We start from the raw sequence: 15,172 nt of genomic DNA, 5'->3' as shown, positions 1-15,172 counted from the left end.
GTTGTGCACTTGTGCTGCTTCGCCGTTGCAGCAGCGTGTGCATATGGTCCTTACTGTCCGTGTTTTCTTTTTTTATAGCTGTGCTTGTGTTGCTCCTTTTAACTTGCATTACTGTACATGTTCATTGTTATGCATATGATCCTGCACATGCATTTATATGCATTTGTCTATACGTCCTTGGCCTTGTGCTTCCCATTCTCCAGTCATGCATAGGATTCTTGCGGGCTCTTAGCAGAGGTCCTCAGGGGCAGGTTTGCAGCTGCCCCTGGTTCATCAGTGCAGAAAAACTCAGTCAGTCCCCCCCCCTCTTAACCCCCCCCACCCAACTGCACACACCCACCCATTCACTCTGCTCTCAGAATGAAGGGCTGAGGCCACAGGAGGAGAGAGAGGGCTGAAAAGAGTGAAAGGAGGTGAAACGCTGTCAGAGAGCATAATGTGATATGACATAGTGCGTTGCATTATGGCTGATTAACACATGCTCAGCTCCGCCACCCGCAATAGAAAACACAAACCCCCAGGTTTGCCCGCCTGCCTTTCTCCGTCCCCCCTGCCTTTTTATATCTTGGGTTTCCCTCCTCTTTTTTTCTCCTCTCTCCTCTTGCCTCAATTTCTCCCCCATCTCTGCTGATGAATGTGAGTCTGAAGGACATGCACTGACTGGAGTTGGGCTAACGGATTATTCTTTCTCCTTTTTTTGGTTTGTCCCTCCTGGGACACTGTAAGGAGACACTTTTCCACTTGGTTTGCTGAGGACTGGTTGTGGCTGACTGCATCCTACCTCCACTAGAATGAGTGCATAGAATACAGGCAGCGAGCCTTGAATTTTTAACACAAGCATATTTGACCTCAGACTGCAGCGCTTTGATTAGTCTGTCGCTGCAAAGGTTATTACTCCGGATACCAGCCGTTAATCGATTCAGTATTACGGGTGTTTACTCAAGCTGTACATATTTATCTGAACCTACTTATCCTTTAATATATTCCCTACAGAATACTATGCTTCATCCTTTCTAAAAAAAAAGAAAATACATTTAGTTAAATACGTTTTAAAGTTTCAAATGATTTGCTCAGTTAGACGACAGCATGTTGTACAGACAACCCCCGTCGTGATGTGTTGGCCACGCCATTCATGTGAACATCCATTACGGGTGGAAGCCGTGAAGACATTTCCCCCCACAGATAACTGACATTTATTTATTTTTGGAGTCATCAGGCAGATGCTGTGAAAACATCAAGTCCGCACATTTTCACCCTGCTCCAGGTGTCCTCTCTAATCGTCCTTGTTTAATCAGGGGGAGGAAGAAAAAAACTGTGGTCTTTCCGCATTTGCACTAAAAATAAGACACACGCAAAGTTGTAGTCATTTGCACACACTTTGACATTTTTTAGGGCCCCTGCTCCGAGCCACACTTAACTCCATTTAATATGGGTCGGCAGTGAAATACCCCTCCCTTGCTTTTTCCCCATCCCTGCTTTCCCTCGCTTTTCTCTGCTGTCTAATGAAATGCTAAATATTTGTTTCTTGAGGGCACTATTTAAATGCGCTCTCTGCCAGTTGGAATCTTCAAACCTTGCTCCGTTTAACGAGTTTGGTTTTTATTAGTACCAAGGCAATAAAATCAGACCTGGTTGACATTGCCCTATCGGCCTGCTGTCACCTAAAAGGGCTGCGACATGTTCTAGTTGCCTCTGACACCTGTGACCTTGCTAAATATGCCTTATTCTTTACGTTGCTGTTACTCCATCAAACACTCCGGCTCATCTTGGTTTAAGCAGATCAGGCCATTTTTACTCTTAGCCAGATTGAGGAGAATAAGCTGATAGCCAGTGTGGATGCTAACGCCTCATCAGTTCTCTTTATTACCTGCTCACAGACACTGAGTCCGCCACACATTGGCAGACCAGGCTTGGTTGAGCAGCCAATTCCAATCCTAAATGAATTTGCTTATATTTTTCACTGTTTGCCTCATGACGGCTTCTTCACTGCCTCTCATTCTTCCGATTTCCTCTCACTTTTTCTCCCCCTTCAACTCATCTGCTGTTTCTTCCTCTCATTCATTTGCTCTGGCCTCAGAAACCCCCACACTATCATCCCCATCTTTCTCTTTTCCCATTATCTCGTCTTTAATTCAACCTCTTTCTGGCTCCCTTATTCCCTTCCTCTTTTTGCCACTTTCCCCAATCTAAGCCCTGAATTAGGCCTCCTCTTTATTATTCTCCCCTTACCTCACATGCTCTCTAATGCTTTCTCTATGTAAGGAGAATTCTAAGTGCATTGATTCATTGATGCTATTTCTTTTTTTTCTCCGAATTGTCCTCTGGTCTTTCTAAAGGCACTTCTTGGAAATTCGATTTCCAACAAGTGCACCCAAACGCGTTCTCTCGCTAATTTGTCTTATAGTGGATATTTGTTAGACTCACTGGGTAACAACGGCTAGCTCCTGTATGTTCCCCTGCCTTCTTGTGTTTGCCGTTTCCTGTTTTCCTTGTGTGTCACGCTCCACCAGCACAGGGATGATATGAGCCACAACTGCAGAGGGTCATACCTTTTATCCGTGAGACTGATATTTTAGTGTGTTTAGTGGCCTCTCAGGGGTCGTCACACTTTCCAACAAAATAAAATATGTTATTGTGACCCTAGTTAAGTCATAAAATGCCAGTGCAGTGCAGATTGCCATCTCTGTGTTTGTGGGAAAAGGCGTTCAACATGTTTGTTAAACCTTAAAACACTGCTAGCCCTTAATAGAAAATAGATGGCACGGTGACGTGCGTACAGAGGAGTAGATGGATGAATAAAAGGAAGCACGGATGGATTGAAAGGATTGCTATTGAGGATTAACGGACTGGATTGTTTGGGAGTTATGCTCTCATGGTTTTAAGATCTTTGTAATCAGATGGACGGTTAGCTTGAAATAATAAAATCGTTGTTGATTGTGATTGTTTTTAATACGTTTTATATTGTGTCACATGTCATTTACCGCTAAATGTTCAAACGTAGTTGATGAGAGCTTGCATTTTGCTGTTTTCGTGTTCACTTCTGTTTTCTCCACGTTGTGCGTTTGTCTCTGACTGACCATTAGAGGTGTGGCTGGCCTAATCCATCTCATCAGTCAAAGTAATTGGGTGGAAGGGTTTATTAACAGGGCGGACAAGGTACCTCAAATAACTCTGTGCCTGTCCTCCTCTGTTGCTGTCCTTTGTCACCAACATTACCCTTCCCCCCCCCCCCCCCCCCCTTAAAGATCCAGGTTTGAGATAATTTTTGATGAATTCTTAAGCGTTCCTCTAGTAATTTAGGTCAGTCCACTTTAAATGCGTTCAGTCTCCTGGTTGGCTAGCCTGCAGAAAACACTCTAAATCTAGAGAATGGGACCACTCTTGCTAGTTTTGCGAGTGTGTTTTTGTGCATTTTCCAGAGTTGCTCTCTTCATCTCTCTCTCATGCCTTAGGGAGAGACAGTTACATAAACAGGCTCTCGTCATCACTGCACTTCCGATTCCCCCTGTTGTACCAGTCTCTCTCAGCCTCCTTCTCTTTTTTTCCTCTGTTTGTTTCTTTCCCCCCCCCCCCCCCCCCACATTACTTACCCTCCCTGCTTATTTCTGCTACTTCCTCTATGTGTCAGTGTGGGTCCCGCCGAAGCATTTTGCATGGTTCCAATATGTTACTCGGGGCGCAGCATTTGGCTGTACAATGGTTGAGGCAATGTCCTATCACTTCAGACTCAGGCATCAATCCCAGCAGCTAATGGGAAATACTTTTACTTTTCAAATAAGAATCAAATCATTGGCAAATGAGTTTAAATGAATAGATGTGGAACGTGCCTTTGTGCAACGCCTTTGTATCCATTTACTATTATACTACTGCAGTGTTAATTTGGCAGCCTAGTCAAGTGTTGGCCGACAACACTAATTGTTTTAGTCCAGTTTTAGTACTTAATATTTCCTTTTTAAATCATCAGATTATATTGAACATTTCAGACAGTCTAGTCTAGCCATGTGGATATCGTCAGTGCCGTCTCATCATCGTCTCGTCTTAGCCATGGGGGGCGGGGGGGAAATGTTGTAATAGTTTTCTTAACGAAATTAACACGTTCACGTGCCTTTGTCACCATATTATCTTCAATTTTTCCCCGACAACAGTGCCAACCTCAGTCCCACCTACAGGGATGCTGATTAGCTCAGTAGTAACTGGGAGAGCAGCTATTAACGAGAATACCAGGCCTTTGAATCGCTCGACAAATGTCGACATGTGCGAAGCGATTTCAGAGACTTCAAGGAGCTTCACCTCTGATGTGATAATATTACCATCTTTTTTCCCTCCCCCCTTTCTATTTCCCTCTCTTCCGTCCTGCTTTTGCTTTCCATCGCTGCTCCTCGCCATTGCCAGATCCATATTAACCTCTCTGTCACTCTCTGCTATCCTGCATCTCTTCCCATTCCCTTAATCCCCACCGGCTCTGCTTCCCTCCCTCCGTGGCTCCCTCCTTTTTCATACCTCTATTATTTTTGGCTTCTTCTTAAATGAAGAGCGCGCAGGGAGTGAAAGAACAATCAAGTGGAAGGTGTGATCAGAGAGAGAAATGATCAGGGGTCCTCCACAGAGAAAGGGGGAGAAAGAGAAGAGATAACACCATCCTGGAAAAAGCAGTCGTCATGGCAACACTGTGGCAACGCAGGACAGACTGGCTTGTTAATTAAAAAGTTGATTAATTGCCTTTTAATTGTATACTTATACATTGTAACATTAAGGTAGTCCTATTTCTTAATCACTGTACTTTATACCCGCTCTTTTTGGTCCTCTTTTCCTTCCCCTTACACTTAGCACTTCTATAATTTCCAGGGATCGATACAATAATAATCTGCTTGAGTTGATAAACATAATTTACAGAGGAAAGATGAACGGAACAACTGCGAGCGGAAGGGACTCGGGGGTTGGCTAAAATGCTGCGTTCATTGTTAATTTCAGCCCACATCCCGCATGCTGTTTAGCGAGGTGCGTGCTTGTAGACAGAGATGGAACTTCACCCATTTGGCGTCAAGGTCACAAAGGATAGCTGTTGTGGGGTAGAATCAACACTGAGTAATTGTGAAGGACAAGGGCAGAGACGCTGGGGAAGTATTCCAGCGCGTCAAACATACAAATGCAAAATCAGTGCCGAACAAGTAAACATTATAATCAAACACAAATCAAGAAAAGCTCTTAAGTACTCGTGTCCTTCTGTACAAACCTCCATCCCTCCTTCTAGCAGCAGCTCATTTTTTGTATCATGATACACAATCAGACAAAGTGTTTGTCTTGGCTACAGCTTAATTATTTTTGCCCAACTTCTTTTCTGTCTCTTTTTGTACGCCTCTCTGTCGACGCCATTTGAAGATTGAGTGTCTGTATCATGTGCCCTCGCACTTGCAGCTGGCCGGCTTTAATTGCGCGCTTATTCCCCAGCGCTGCTTTTGTTTTGCTCTGACGACATCTTGCGTGGCTTGATTAACTTTTAATGACCACGGATAGACAGTCAACGCTCCGGTAGAAAAAACAAAAGACGGAAGAAAAAGCCGTCCCACTTGACATACGGCTCCATATGCTGGAGTGACTGCCTTCAGAGGCGATGTATGTTGTAGTGTGTGTGTGTGTGTGTGTGTGTGTGTGTGTGTGTGTGAGAGTGAGCAACGCCTGGTTCATCCTCACGGTCGTCTGGTTTTCCATACCAGCTAAGTAGTGTGCCGCGCATCAGTACGTTAGCACAGGTGTAGGTTTGTGTGCGCGTATTTCCCCGATTTAAATATGTCCTGTTTCCATGGTAACACCACACCCCCATTCAGTTCACCCGCACATCTCCAATCTCTGTCGGGTGCAAGTTAGTACTTATTTAATTCAAAGTCTTTAGCATGTTTCTTTACGTCTGCATTTTGCGTCGCTTCGTCTTTTATTTGCTTCCTTGTCTTTTTATTGTGAAGGACTTTGTGACGTCTGCTCTTTAAATGTAAATAAACGTGCTACTTGCTAATAGCACTTTGTCTGCGGTCCGACAGACCTGTTCCCAGCCCGCAACTCAACACGCGCATGTCTAAGTGGATCAATTTGCGCCAATTTAAAAAGTGTAACAAGTTACCACTACGATAGCCTCGGGTCGTTTCCAAGCCCTCGACTGTCTCGTGTGTGTGTGTGTCCGTGTATGTGTGGCAGCATAAGGGGGGTCATATTAGCCGTGTAAGCCGGGGTTGAGTAGCCCCGCCGCCTGCCTGCCGCCTCTGTGATGTGAGAACATCTGTTGGCTGTGATATGAAGCTAGGGACTATCATTTTCTCTCTCCTTCTCCCTCTCTTTCGCTTGCTCTCCCATTTCTCTTATGAATTCCCCAGCTGCTCGGCTCCCTCCCTTCACCTAAAAACCCTGTCCCGTGCCACCTGTGCAGTTTTAATGCATAATTTATCTGCTAAGTAACCACATCCGAGAGACTCATCCCTCCGTCCCTCTCCTGCTTTCACTCTCTCCCCTCAGTGTTTGGCTTGGGATGTGAAAATGGACACCTATTTTCTAATATTCTTATTTAAACAGATTAGGATTGATTGGGTTCCAGTGGTGGGCAGTGAATCCAAGAGTTTGAATCCACAGTCAGTGTAGTCTCAGCCTGAACCTAGATCTTAACACTGCTTCTCTTTGCGGAGTGTTCAGTGCTTTTACATATCAAGCACCTGGCTCAAATACACTCCTTTTTGTCTGAAGTCACTGTTAACAGAAACGTCTCCTGCAATGACGACATAAAAGTTGAAAACCCATCAATGTATTTTTTTAGTTTTTAAACATTACAGAATACTTCTAAAATTCTCTTAGTACATCAGTTTCATCTCTACGGATTTTTCAGAATGACTGGTGAATCTTAACTGGCAGCAAACTGAGAAACCATAGAAGCCATATTTTTGACTTCTCCATTGGCAAGCAGTCACATTGATTTATTAATAGCTGTTGAATCCCAAATCCTCAGACATAGCACTTCTGCCTGTGCTGAAGTTTTGTTCTTGCTGCTTCATAAAGTGCTATTCAAATACTAGCATGTTTATACGGATAAAAAAGAAGAAAATCTTCCTGTGTTCAACCAATTGCCTCCCCAAACATGATATACTGGTGTTGTGGGATTTCAGTTTTTACAGCTTGTCAAATAGGCCTGTGTGCAGCTGACACTTTAACCTACCGTGGACACGTGTGGCCTTGAGGGCCCTTAAGCAGTCGTACTGTATTATCCCACTGTGGCAGAAACGATGTTGCTACTACATCGTAGCTCAACCTGGACCAATTCTTCCCAAGGCCACGACAGTGCCTCTGTGCACGTACATGTGTTTGTGTGTTCTTAGACCATGTCTATATGTTTTATGATGCAAGGCTGCCATGCTTTATGTCTGAATACGGGGACGGCAGGGAAGGAATGACAAAGAAGCTTGCATGCAAGCATAGTCCTCGCTCCTATAAATCACTTATTCCCCCTTTACCACGGCCACCCCTCTTACTTATCCCACCATGACAAGGTTAACCATCAGGGTAAATGTACCAACACCCCATTTAACCTTGGAGACGGGCCTTTTAGGGCCAGGCCAGTGGATTGGGTTAATGTCTTTTCTCTTTACTGTACAGGAGCAATTGGGCCGCCCTGACACACCTGTCACTCAACTCACTGTCCAATTAAGATCAATATAGACAACAGGTCTGTTGTGTCAGATCCATTGTGATCACTGCACCTTAAATGAACTGTAAAACTGTCGATAAATCAAAGTGGGGGACCCTGGGAACCCGCCTGTCAGTCAGTCGAGCTGTGTGCTACCTTTATTTGCTCCGAGGATTTACCTGGCACCAACCGCTCATCACGTCAGTTGTTGGCGGTGAGTCATATTTGAATAGTTTGCACTTATCAGCAAAGAGGAAATAAAAAGGTTATTTTCCACTATTTTTCTGTATATTTTCATTGAAATGGCCACATGGAGAATATTCTCATGCTTTTTTTTATTTGCAAAGGATGATTTTCTCAACGATCCCCCCCCCCCCATAATACTACATTAAGTTAACAATAACGCCACTACCTGTAGTGATAAATACAGCTATTCATCAGACATTAACCTTCCACCAGTTTATCAAGGGCAGCCTGTAAATATTAATCATTGATGATGCCAAAAAGCAAGCTGCTCTATGCCACCCATGCATCGTAAATATTGTTAGTTAGATAGAATTCCAAACGTCATATGTTGAAAAGTACATAACGTGTACGCCTATGCTGTATACACACTTGACAATTGATTGATTTTTTTAAAATAAAGTTCCTATGACTTTCAGAGGAGGCAGCGTGGCGATGGCAGCTGTGATATGGCAGATTGCCGCTCCATCGAAGCAATTGTCCGTCTTGTTGATCATTCTCGGCCTCTAATGGCTTTGTCAATACAGACAACATCATCGAGCAACAGGAAATCCAGGGTCGTCCACCTTTCCTTTCACACCATGAACGTGACTCCAATGCAGATTTCTGATGCGCTCTCTCACTTTGTACGTCAATCAATTTCTCTTCTTGAGATCGCTGTAATTTACAAGGATAACGTTTGTAATAAATGTTACGCGGGGAATACCCTGAATACTACAATAGAACATAAACAAAAGTAATAAAGCTGTACTTTTCGGGTATATTTAAGCACTGAGAGTGATAGTTTTACTACAGTGAGTAGCGGAGGGATTGGATTTACAGCAGAAATAGGTCAGACAGTGTTTAACTTTTCATTTGAATATGCAGCCTCGACTCACTTCCCAACACTTCCCCTTTTGATACCGTCCATTGTTGTTTGAGTGAAGTTCACCCAGCTCACATCTAAATAAGATAAAAGTAATCATAAGCAACTGTGGTCCCTTTCTATTCTTGTGTCTAGCTCTTAAGCCTTTTTGAAGTGAGCTTCTTAAAAAGGCTACAAGTGTACACTGAGGGACCAAGAGAGAAAAACGTGCCTTCGATTGAATTAATTAACCATTCTCTCTAAAGGGGATTCATCAGGGATATAATGGGGGCTAAATTGATTTACAAAGTGCGCTCTTATGACTAACATTGCTCCTATTGATTTCAATTGTTCTCCCAAGTTTGATTCGGTAATAAATGAACAATGGAACTATGCGAGACGAAGAGTCCACTCTATATTATCGTGCTCACATTACTACACACTTCGTCTGGTTTGTGACAGCTGCATTGTTCTGAGCTACACGAGGTTGTCACGTGCTGAGCTATCCTGTCCACTGAGGTGTGTTTGAATCAGTGGGCAGCGACATGTGCATCCTGCAGCTGTCGAGAGCTTCCTATAGAGTGCGTTAATGAAGTGAAGACGGGGTGAATGAGGAGTTGTGAAGAGAAAAGGGGTGGTAACGTAAGCGAGTAGGACTTTCTCAAATTCACTCCAAAAACAAGTTGTAAAGCAAATTAAAGTATTGGACATATTAGTCTGTATTGTACACATGCTTCTCTTAACAGTAAGAGGTTAAAACCAAACCTTCTGTCTTTTTAATACATAAATATAGGCCTGCTAACAAAGTGCATAGTGTGTACTTTAGGGAGCAGTGGCGATTTTTCTATCAACGGAGCATGCACGCACGGCAAGAACTGACACGCTGCCACCTTTACTCAGTGTTCAAACCAGCCCTCACCCCCTTGTTCTGGCACTACGTGTGTGTTCAGTCATCCATCTGTCTGTGTATTCACCCACCTGTGCTTGTATGTGTGAATCTACTGTATGAATATAGCACACTTGCTTAGTCTTTCTAGGCTGCCGCGCTCTTCATCAAATTAGAAAAAAATATTCAGACAAATCAGCACTATGCTGATCAGCAGCCCATTGAACTCTCCAAAGCAGAGCTGCACTTGTCAAAGAGTTGCTGGGAAATTAAGACTCGCCACCAGTGAATTTGCTGTAGCGATTTGCCTTTTTAAACGGGTATTTCTTCTTCAGGGCGCTAGGCATTTTGAGTCCAGGTTGCACTTGTGTAGGAGACCAATTGGCTGTTAAAAAAAGTGCAGTGGCTGGTGTCTTTGAAAGTCATCATTTCTAGAAATGGAAAAAAAAACAATTTTGAGTTGTGAACTGATCGTTTTTTTTTTAAACTGTAGTGCCGTTGAAAAAAGAAGAATCGGATTATGGAAGGATAGCAAGACTAAGGAAGCAGGGAAATAGAAGAGTAAGAGAATGAACGGTAGAGGAGAAGAAAACCGATTTGTAAGAAGGAAATAGGAACCAGTCTAATCCTCACCACGCATGCTTGAACACTTCTTTCATGTGCTTCTCATAGTCACCATGTGTGGCAATAGAGCAACGCTGCCCATCATCACATCACATTACCCCACTGGACTCACTTGGGTGTTAGTGTGTTTTGTCATTCAGCAGTTGTGAAGGTCATCCTAACCTGCCATCTCTCTCAGCTTGGTCTCCATTATTAGGACTTGTTGTCCTTTCAGCGCGAGCTTAATGGCCTGCCGCTTTTTTCCTTTTCCCGTCTTTCTATTGCTCTCTCTCTCTCTCTCTCTCGCTCTCGCTCTTGCTCTTGCTCTCGCTCTCGCTCTCGCTCTCTCTTTGTCTCTCTCGCTCTCTTGCTCTCTCTCTTGCTCTCTCTCTCTTGCTCTCTCTTGCTCTCTCTCTCTCTCTCTCTCTCTCTCTTGCTCTCTCTCGCTCTCTTGCTCTCTCTCTCTCTCTTGCTCTCTCTTGCTCTCTCTTGCGCTCGCTCTCTCTCTCTCTCTCTCTCTCTCTCTTGCTTGCTCGCTCTCTCTCTCTCTCTCTCTCTCTCTCTCTCTCTCTCTCTCTCTCTCTCTCTCTCTCTCTCTCTCTCTCTCTCTCTCTCTCTCTCTGGCAGCTTGGTGGCTCTAGCGTCTGGCTGCAGTTGCAGAGCGGCAGCAGTCACATACCTGCATTCAAGTGGAACAAACAGGATGGTTGGCTGCTCACGGAAGGTCATCAGCCCTGGGCACAGCGTGTGTTTGTGTGTGTGCTTGAGTGTGTGCGCGTGTATCAGTGCATTCTTTGTGCTTTAAAAAGAGATGAAGCTCTACAGTGTTTTTGATGCAAGACAGTGCAAAACAAATAGCCAATAGATGATCGACTATGTCGATGTTCACTGTGCCAACATGCCGTTTGTGTGAGCGATAGCTTATACTATTGAAAATATTTAACAGAAGTTAAAGTAGTTTAGACGTTTTTTCACCAGGCTTTCTTTTGGAACTGGACTCATGAGACTCGGGGTAACCACAGCTTGTTTTCTGTTTTCAGCTCAGGTTTACACTAATGATGCTTTATTTGTGCCTCCTATGGCGGGGCCTGTTCAGGAGATGTGTTAATCATGCACGCTACACCTCCTGTGCAGACAAAGCGTCCAGCTACAAAGAGCAGTCTGGTGTCTTCAGCACCTTGTTCCTGTGCTGTTGACCCTCACTCACCAATTTCTTTATTGCTTGCTCACACACACACACACACACCATAAGCCCACCCACTTGCTACCACCCTCAAGGTGCCGCAGTGATGGCCGCCAGTCTAATAAAAGGTAACACTCTAATCTTTGTCTTCCCTTATTAGCGCTGCAGGTTTGATTAAAAGCCAAGACATGTCAGCTCAATTGCAATCTGGGAAGCATGTTATATTCCAGCATTTGTGACTGTGCATATAGATGTATATAATGGTGCTAATAATGCACATGAAGGTCTAATGCCTTACAAAAAAAATAAACTCCTGGTTGATCTCGGGGTTTACGAAGCGTGGCTGCGTTTTCGGTCTTCATTAACCTTGCTTGCCCTCAATCCCCCGAATTTCTACCTGGTGTTTTCCCCCCCTCCTTTCCTTCCCTCCCTTTTCTTCTCCAGCTCTTTTCTTTCTTTCTTTTTTTTGCAGCGTTTGTGGGATGAATAATTGAATGTAATTAGGTAGCGTGACCCTGTCTTTTGTTGGGGGTAAGGCAGGGCAGCCGCACTTCTGTCACTTGTTTCATGGGTAACAGTTGCAAGCATTTCTTCCATGATTATGACTGTTGCTGTTTCTCTCTCCCCCCCCCCCCCCCCCCTCCCATTCTCATTCACCAATTTCTCTGTGGCTTACACACAGAGACACACACAGTTCTCTCTTGTAAGATTATTGCCGCTGCACATCACCACATCAATGAGGTAAAGGGATAATCTCAGCATGCTGAAGAGCCAGCATATATAAAATACATTTAAAAAAAGAAAGCCTCGGGTATGATTAACTAAGCCTTAACTAGCGTAGTTCTGCACATGAGCCAAGGCAGAGTGAAAAAAGGACAACATTAAAACTAGCTAATCTAATTAGCTCGATGATACCGTGCAGTTAAATAATTAGCCAGAACCTAATTGCCTAATATCACTGTGCTGTTTTAAAAAAAAAAAAAATCTGTCTGCCTCTTTTCCCTCTCTTTCTGTAACCTTTACAAGTAAACACTTCCCAAATAGCCTGCAGAAATTACAAGAAGTAACAAGCTGTGCCGCTGCTGCTGCTGCTGCCGCTGCCGCTGCTGCCGCTGCTGCTGCCGCTGCTGCTCTGCTGCCGCTGCCGCTGCTGCCGCTGCCGCTGCGCACAAGAAGTTGCAGCACTGAAGCTCGGTTGCACTTTTTGACTTTTGAGTTCCCCCGCCCCTCTTCACTCCCCGTCTCCTCCTGTACACCTCCTTCTCCAGCGTTTCATGTGCAGGGAGCTGATTACATCGCTTTCATCCTGGCCATCCTGTGTTGGTGCACGTGCTTAATACATTTACTGTACATGAAGCTGTATGCAAACACCGTGTATTCGGTCTTGACAACCACCTACTCTTCCTGCCGCATCCTTTTCTCTCTGTAAACACGCACACACACACACACACACACTCTGACATCAATGCAGTTTGATATGTGGTCCAAGGCAAAGCACTTCTCCCTAATGAGCCTCCTGCCCTCTGTTTCTCCTGGGGAGCTGAAAGAGAAATAACCTTGATGCAGCATAGAAAGGATGCAGCCTGCTTACACACAAACACACACTTACACACAAATTGCTAAGCTTGTGAGAAACCTTATTGACTACATTATTTCCCAAACCTGTGATGTTGTCACCAACACTACACGGCTAACCTCAACCCTAATCTTAACCCCTTTCTAACCCTTAACCCGAGCCAAAGCGTTCTTCACTCTAAAGGTCTATACCTCAAATCGGTTCTTAAGAGTAGCTGGAAGTACAGGAACACACACATGAAGGTAGAAGTGATGGCCGGACTTGACCACAGTATCCAGAGTGAAGTCACATTCATCCAAGCTAAGCAGAGAAACACATCTTATGTTATTGGGAATCATTGGGATGAGTTAGGGGCATGTTGGATGCATTCTTGTGTTTTTTATATTTTTAGAAGAAGAACAAAAACCTGTTTATTTAGGGCGGCAACTCGTGATTGTTCTCATACATTGTACCCTAATCTGTAGACATATTCCAAAAACATTTAGTGACCGGACATATAAAGGAAGTCATGTTCTGTGACACACAATCTATTGTCCTTATTTACATGCTTATGTTTCTCAAATTGTGCAAAGAATAATCTGACGTACTTGTATTGCAGGGCTCTGGCACGCGTTGCAGTCACTGACCTGTCTGTGTCCCCTCCGTGTGTGTTTTTGTAGGTCTGGGCCAATTACGAGGAGAAACCAGTAGAGGAGGTTGTTTATGTAACGGAAGAAAAAGAACGAGTGGCCAACTACAAAGCGGTATACGTCACCGAAATCTGCGACACCCTGCACTTCTACACCCAGGACGTAGAGACAGGTACGTTTTTAAGATCATTCTTTGTGTTGCGTGCAAGAATTCCGTACGTCAGATGGACACAGGGTACAAGGAGAAACGGGAATCAGTCAGACATTTGCTGTGTAAACATGTTGCATTACATCGTCCTATGCAATCCTGCACAAGACACCCCTCATCAACACGTCTCCACACAGAGGCGCGAACAAGGGCTCTCCCACTTTTGATTCCCTTTTAACACCACACTGACTTTACGAATGACAATTATCTCTACCACTCTGACATTCACCTCATCCCTGGGTGCAGCATGCCTCCCACCAGCGGAGAGGCATCAAAGGACGTCCTACTAGTTATTACTACTGAATGACGGGAATAAATCACACCAGCCCCTCTTGTCATGACAGGGGGGGGGGAGAAAGGAGAGAAAAGTTTGGAGATGGGAAAACTAACAATCCCTTGTACTCCCACATGGCTGCTCCCTCTGACAAGCTGTGTGTGTGTGTGTGTGTGTGTGTGTGTGTGTGTGCCCCCCCACATAATACACATACCTCCCTTCATTCTATTTTGTTCTGGGTCGGTCTGTTAGGTATTATACTTAACAGCCCATCCTCTGTAATGTCAAAATCAAGGTGTGTATTTGTGTTTAATTACAAGCGCATACACACAGCAGTAAGTAGTCCAAGGTAGCAACAGTAACTAAGGGCAGACGGAGCTTATGCTAAGACTGCGATTCACTTAGCAACGCTTCTGCTATGATTGCCACCACAGTCAATACTTTCCCATCTTGAGAAAATGGAATTGTCTTCTCAGAGAGTAATGTTTGAAGAAGCGTTAGGGTTAGACTAAAGGAGCAGCCTCCTCTGAATCCCCTTTATGATCCGTGATCGAGTATTAGGACTAGAACCAACCTGTCCTTGGATTCTGTGACTTAATCAGTGTCACAATTACACCAAAACCTGCACTCACAAACTAGCTGGAACAGATCTGAAGCCTCCATGCCAATCACTATCCCTTCATCTTCTGCCAGTTTGTGTGTGTGGGAGCGGTACAGGATGCGGAGGTCTTCCTCTCTCAGGCCGCCCCACACATCTGGCTTCACTGGCAGTCGCCTGTCAGAGGCCATGAAATTGACTTTGGCCACCTCTTAGTTTGCCTCACTGCCGTAATTAATTAATTTGCCTTCATTTACTGCCAATCTGAGCCTAAGCATCACTCACACCATAATAATCCAATCACATATAAGTATGGAAAGCATTTGGCCTTCAATAGTTCTTTTGAATGCCCCCCCCCCTTACCTTTTTTTTTTCTCCTCCAGGTGTTAAGAGTTCACAAACAATCTGTTATTCATCTTCTCGCCTTGAGCTGCAGATTCAAATCTAAAGCCTTTACACCTCCTC

General features: G+C 44.3%; 1 protein-coding gene across 1 annotated transcript in view; it reads left to right on the top strand.

Annotated features, from left to right (window-relative positions):
- Positions 1-15,172, top strand: part of snd1 (staphylococcal nuclease and tudor domain containing 1) — a 165,684-nt gene that overhangs the window by 112,469 nt on the left and 38,043 nt on the right. The window contains 1 exon segment of the mRNA XM_029462488.1: positions 13,658-13,799. Within this exon segment, the coding sequence (XP_029318348.1) occupies positions 13,658-13,799 (142 nt within the window).

The sequence above is a fragment of the Cottoperca gobio genome, chromosome 23 (genome assembly GCF_900634415.1).
Source record: "Cottoperca gobio chromosome 23, fCotGob3.1, whole genome shotgun sequence".
In the NCBI taxonomy this organism is placed as follows: domain Eukaryota; kingdom Metazoa; phylum Chordata; class Actinopteri; order Perciformes; family Bovichtidae; genus Cottoperca; species Cottoperca gobio.
This window is presented reverse-complemented; position numbering and strand designations above follow the sequence as displayed.